This window comes from Triplophysa dalaica, chromosome 19, assembly GCF_015846415.1.
Source record: "Triplophysa dalaica isolate WHDGS20190420 chromosome 19, ASM1584641v1, whole genome shotgun sequence".
NCBI lineage: Eukaryota > Metazoa > Chordata > Actinopteri > Cypriniformes > Nemacheilidae > Triplophysa > Triplophysa dalaica.
In genome coordinates, this window is record NC_079560.1 from 7,469,158 (window position 1) to 7,475,652 (window position 6,495).

At 36.8% G+C, this 6,495-nt stretch overlaps 1 protein-coding gene across 1 annotated transcript; it reads left to right on the top strand.

Moving 5' to 3' along the window:
• The first annotated feature begins 2,643 nt into the window (after positions 1-2,643).
• On the top strand, positions 2,644-6,188 carry btc (betacellulin, epidermal growth factor family member). Its single transcript, XM_056731300.1, has 6 exons — positions 2,644-2,911; positions 3,415-3,519; positions 4,143-4,260; positions 4,360-4,506; positions 4,607-4,734; positions 5,674-6,188. Exons 1-5 carry the CDS (start codon positions 2,872-2,874, stop codon positions 4,731-4,733), a joined length of 537 nt encoding a protein of 178 aa, XP_056587278.1. The 5' UTR covers positions 2,644-2,871; the 3' UTR covers position 4,734; positions 5,674-6,188.
• The last annotated feature ends 307 nt before the right edge of the window (positions 6,189-6,495 follow it).

Here is a 6,495-nt window from a genome sequence, read left to right on the forward strand (position 1 = left end):
ATGCAAATCATGCATCCTTCTTTTAAAACCTTATGAAAAACCTCTTGAATTAGCAAACAGTTCAAATTTATTAAAAAAGTTTTTACTGAAGTTCTCACCATTTAGTTTTTTTCCAAACCAGCTAAGAATCATGGTGACCTGCTCACCTCCTTCAACATGTCTTCAAGCTCTATCTTTAACTAACATTTTTTTATAGAATGATGAGAATTGTCATCTCAACATTGTGTATGATATTGGTCTCATTCATGTGACTGGTATGGTCCACAGAAGAAAGGTATGCAATATGCTTGATACACTAACAAAGCGTTGCATAGACGTCTTTTAGATCCTTCTCGTCAATAAAGTCATCTCTCTTTTGATCAATAAGTGTAAAGCTTATATACGAGAAAGCTTTGGTCATGAATTCACATATACTGTATTTGTTGGTAAGAGGCTTTCAATCGTAATGGCCTTGAAATGTTATCTAGACAGTTCTTCGTTCACCTCTTTGAGCTCCTGGATTTGGGTCTGTTCAAACATGGAGAACACGCTGGACAAGGCCCTCTGTGCAGTCTCACAGCCAGCCCCTTTCTTCTTGGTCTGGCTTGGAACTTTTAACATGTGACACACAATATATCTTTTGACGTTATCTTATTCAGAACACATGAATTTAAAAAGGTATATTCAAGCATGTTCCAGACCCAATGTTTTAATGGATCACCTTTAAACGCCTCTATATTTAAACCTAAAGAAATGAATCATAACCTCGTGTTCCTCTTGTGATGCTGAGATCCAAATGTGTCAGTCAGACTAATGTGGTTCAGAGCTTTTGTAGAGCAGCTGTCAAGCTCAAACATGAAGGCTAGAATCAAGTTTGTCTCAGCAGAGAACAGATCTGCTCTGGCGGGACTGACTGCTGTATAAATGGGCCAGTTTTAAGGCAAGACTACAGTTCTCCTGAGGCAGGGAACATCTTAAGTATTCTTTGTTTCTATTACTGAGTATTATGATAAGTCAAGATAGTAGCCATAAAGAGAGGTTTGAATTGTCAACATGTGGTGATATATGTATTTCATTTATAGGTCTTTTTTATAACAGACATCCATTTGACCTAGTATTTCAGAGTGTGGCAAGTGAGAGAAAAAGTGTTCAATAATACTTTTATATATTTTTTTCACAATTCTGAGTAACATTTGAAGCAATAGAAGAGTGGACAAGCATGACAGATACATTATACACCAACTTTAAATATACCAGAACAAGAACTGTCCTGTGATAAGTGATAAGCTATTTTTGAAAACTAATGTGTAATTCAAACCAGTGCTGGAAACCACCATGTTTGCAAAGAAGACTGTTAAACTGATTTTTACATGTCAAATTTGTAGTAATTTATTGTGAGTTTCATTTACTCAAAGCCTAAAAAGTGACTTCAATTTGACACCCCAGGACAAAATCCTGTAATAGGTCCGTTTCCACAGCAGGCGGAGATATTGAGCCCTTTAGTTTTATTAGAATTGGTATGACAATTTTTGCAATACTTTTAACAATTTTTCTAAACTCTGGCTGTGTTGGCCATACAATCAACTAAAACATTTCATGTTGCTTTGACACAAAATGCATACGTTTAACACAAATAATTTTTTTAACTTCTTTAAAGGGATACTTCACCAAAAATGAAAATTCTGTCATCATTTACATTTGAGTTGTTCCAAATCTACATAAATTTCTTTGTTCTGATGAACACAGAGAAAGATATTTGGAAGAATGCATATAACAAGACAGATCTCGCCCCCCATAGACTCCCATAGTAGTAAAAACGACTTTATCATCTTGTTTATCCTGTTGAACACAACAATATACATTTTGAAGAATGTAGGACAGCAAACAGTTCTGGGGCACTTTTGATACCATTTTATTTGTACCTACTATGGTAGCAATGGGGTTATTAGGATAGGCACCACGTTAAACAATCCCATGTGCACGCAGATTATTTTGAGGATTTAAATTTAGTATATTCCTTTTTGTCGAAATGAAACCTTGATTAAATCGACCAAAGACAACGCATGGAGGCAAGCGGAGGAGGGCGAGGGCGGAGATTCGAGGACCATCGTCCTCAGGTTAAAGATGCACATCCACCAGCACTCGAATCAGTTTGATCAAATTCGTCCGTAATACTTCATAGTTTATCTATAACAACAAGTAAAGTAATGAGTAAATAACTTTAAAATAAAATGATGTTAGTCTGTGTGCTCTTTTGGTTGTCATATGCGCGTTTCGGTAGAAAAGGTGAATGTACATGCGCATTTGCGCGCAACGTTTGTTTAGTTTAACCACATTCGAGCCCAGTGGGGGTCTCGATTCACTGGCGCTTTAATGTTTCGGGGTCGTGTGCTTAAAAGTTTGAAAAGTTAGTTTTTTACGTCTGCGATAACAACCGGATGCCTGCCTTCTTGATCCCTTACGCAGTAATTACTCTCTCTCTCTCTCTCTCTCTCTCTCTCTCTCAATCTCTCTCTCTCTCTCGCATTATTTTTTATTTTAAGGTACATTATTTACATAATTGTGTACGTAAAATATTGCTAAAGCATTACAGATAAAGTAGTCTACTGATGTAAATGCACAAGTAAATGTTAATTCACAGATAGAGGGCGGAGAATACTCACAGGCACCTCCCACTCTCGTAGTTCAATAATCGCTGGGATATCGCCTGTCCGTGAACTTGAAAAGCTAGAAGAGAACTTTGTGAAACGTCATCAGCGACTGAATTAATGTAATCGATAAAGGAAATAAACGTTTTTAAAATGATCTCCTTCGGTCGGGCAGGGCGTATGAATGTGAAGCGTTGACACTGGGAATGAATTCAACCATTTGACACGACACTCCGAATTACAAATGGACGGGATTTACAGGTTCATATTGGGAATCATCACAGGTAAGATTGACAATACCAGTCTTGTTTGCTTTAAAATCAATCATTATTTAGTGCTTTATGGGTGTTTTTGGAAGCTATTGTTGTTACTGTAACGCAGTGAAGTTGGCACCTGTTACCTCGTTTCATTTGACATTGTGTAGCTGCACATTGTGTGAAGCACCAGTTTGCCAGCTTTTCATTCTTGAAATAGCTGTTTATATACACAGTGTTTATGAGATCAATAGCCAATGGGTGGTTACATTAGTTCATCGTATGACTTCTTTTATTCCCTGTGAAAAGTGTCTATATTTAGCCCTGAAAGTTGGCTTGTTGAATTCCTTGTATTGGTTAATAATGGAGGGAGGGGTTTTAAAGGGTTACTAGAATCAAACGCATGACTGTGTCTGTTGGCCTGAATAACCTTTGGCTTAAATAGTAGAAAGCAATCTGGGGCCAGTGTTGTACATTTGTTTCAGTGTCATGCATCGTTCCACCTGTGATTTGTTTTTTCTTTATGCCCTCAGCTGTTGCCCTATGCAAATGTTCGCAGGCTGAATGGAATGTCACACAGGTAACCGCAAACAGCACTGTGCCCTGCATTCACCATGACAACAGCAGCAACTGCACAGGTATATAACATCAGGACCTCTTATGTATCCCAGTTCTGTTTGAATGAGCAAACTACAGACTTTGGGTTACTGTCACTTCTGTTGAAGACATGAGATGTTTTTATTAATTGGATGTTAAATTGTTTATTGGAGTTCAGTCACTTGCATTTGCTCGACATTATTATATTGAAATGTATTATTGTTTGTTTAACGATACGGTTGATTATTCAAGTACTACATCGTAATGGCTTTACTTTTGTGTTCTTTTACACACAAGCTCAAGTTTAGCATCTCTGTGTAACAGGTCCTCTTCTCTTACTGAGGTCATGTTACGTGTAGCCAGAGGTGGTAATAAGACCCTTTTCCATTTAACTTTTAGTTCATTCAGAGTCCCGACTCAGGTTTCAAGCGGGACTGCCTTTTAAGCCCGGCATTTTTTCCATATCAGTCCTTTGAACTGAGTTTGGCCTTCACTGTTTGTTTTTAAATAGCACAAGAGATTTTGTTAAAGATTAAATGGACAATAGCGGCAAAATCTGTGTTGTTGTTTCACCTTGGTTACGTTTGGTACACGGCTGTTTTAGTAGTTTTTAAGATTTTAGCATCATAAACTTGAGGTGATGTCTCATTTTAATGCTGGACAGATTCAAAAGATGACCACCAGTGGAGTGGGCACTTCTCAGAGTGTCCGAAGGAATTCAGGCATTACTGTATCAATGGTGACTGCCGTTTTGTAAAAGAGCAAAACACTCCTTCATGCAGGTGAGAGTTTGATCAACCCGCCCTTTCTCAACCAATGAGAGCTCGTGAAATCATGTATTGAAAGGAACAATCTAATTTTTCTTTTCCATTTTTGACCAGATGTGAATATGGATATATTGGCACTAGGTGTGAATATCACGATATAAGTCAACACGTAGGAGAACGAGAGAAAATCGTCATCGCGTGTGTAGTCGCAGTACTGGTGTTTCTGATTCTATTCATCATCTTTATATGCATCTGTACACAGTAAGTGGTGCACAAGGGCATTATTTTACATAATGTACTGTACCATTGTAGTCTCAAGATTTAATGTTTAACCCCTTTTCTTGCCTGTTTCATTTCACAGTAAACGATATAACCCGTGTATGAAAAAGAGGAGGAAAAATAAACCAGTAGATGAAGCCGAGAAGCTCAGCTCACTAAACTCAAACGAATCTGCTCCTGTCGACACCTCAGACACGGATGCTGTATGATGTGAGTTTTAAACATTCGTTTCTCAGTTGTAATTTCTTCTCTTGTCTTTAGTCAATGTACACAAGCATATGATGCATTAGGGCCACTTGTTGTTAGATCATGTACACCCATGCGTTGGAAAGCCAGTTATTTGGTTCTAATTTAACAAACTATCCAGGTCTTTCGTTCAAATTAAACATTAGCTTGAATCAGAAAGGGATCTCGTCTATAAAAACTATATGACTTTCCCCACCATACAAGGACATTGACCAATCATTCACTATTAGTTTAAAGTCCCCGTGAACTGGAAGTTGCGATCGTTTTAACTTCCGTATTTCTGACAGACTTCCGAATGAAAAGGAAATTCAAAGGAGAATTTTTGTGGGCGTGGCTTGCGTTTTTCAATACTAATTGATTGGATGTGTAAAAACAGCTGTTGCATTGATTTTTAAATGAAACTGGCAGAAGACTGAAAGTTGAGGGGGGAGGAGTTAACGGATTCTCCAGCCAAGCCGTCTAGTTTACGTCATTTGAGATGGAGAGTCATTTCAGGGCGGAAGTGCATTTTCAGATTATTAGGGTACATATATATATTTTTAATGACATGACCCACAGTGATAAGCTATTTACTGTAAACGCTGCAATATTTCATGGAAAATAAGAATTGTAATTTTTTATTTCACTGGGACTTTAAGCATTTAAAAAGGCACTGCAAGCCACTCAGCTCTAAAAGGGAAAGTAAGTAAACAGTAAGGGAGATGTTTGACACTGTGTCCTTTATTTGGACTCTGTTTAGAACTTGTTTATTTATTCGATAGAGCATGGCACCCAGGTCTTTAAACAGGCCTGTATATCACTACAAACTCTCTCAGAATAGATTTGCTTCTCCTTACAGTTGACTTTGTATGATCAATTGCTAAGTTATGAACATATGTCACAGTGATGATCTGTGTGTTTTAGGCATTCGGTGAAGTGCACCTGCCAGGGTTGGTGTTTTCCTATGATCTAAAAAAATCTGGTCTGGATACTGATGAAAGCTTTACAGTATATAGAGATTACTTTGGAGATACCTTATGGTGTGTCGGACAATATTTGCCGTTCTGTGTGGTGCTGTTTACCCCATTCACTGCGCAACAATTGCCATGGAAAGTAACCTATATTTAACTCAAAACCATATTCACAATATTGGAAATAGTTCTCTCGAAATGCAGTTACCTAAATTGATCATTGTTTGATAACTATGTGTTCTTGTTGAGAGATTTCATTTGTAATGATAAGGACCATGTCTAAAACCCCCTAACCAATTTTTGCTTTATTTATTGTTCCAACATGTACATAGAACATTTTCATTTTGTTTACTGTCTACTGACCATTTTAAATTTAAAGACTTATGTAACAATATTTTGTTGTGTTTATTAAAGATTTGTTCAGAGAGAAGTATTAGCTATTAAAAAATAAAACTTTTTGTTATCATTTGTCTTGTAATGACTATTTGAAAGGTAATAACACAAGATGTGCTGGTAACACTTTACATTAAGGTGATATTTATTAACAGTTAGTTAATGCATTAGCTAACATGAACTAACAATGAACAATGCTTAACATTTAATATTAATTCATGTTTATTTCAGCATTTAGGCTACTAATGGTCACTGTTTACATTAGTTAATGCATCATGATCTAACATAAATAACTGCACTGACATGACATAAACAAGGATTAGTAAATGCTGAAAAACTAAATAGTTCAATGTAGGACCTTATTCTAAAGCGTTACTGATAT

Bases quoted from the DNA above. Each gene is read 5' to 3' on its own strand.
- btc (XM_056731300.1), top strand. From the start codon at position 2,872: ATGGACGGGATTTACAGGTTCATATTGGGAATCATCACAG. The intron at 2,912-3,414 runs GTAAGATTGACA...TTATGCCCTCAG, and splicing joins CATATTGGGAATCATCACAG to CTGTTGCCCTATGCAAATGT. The intron at 3,520-4,142 runs GTATATAACATC...AATGCTGGACAG, and splicing joins CAACAGCAGCAACTGCACAG to ATTCAAAAGATGACCACCAG.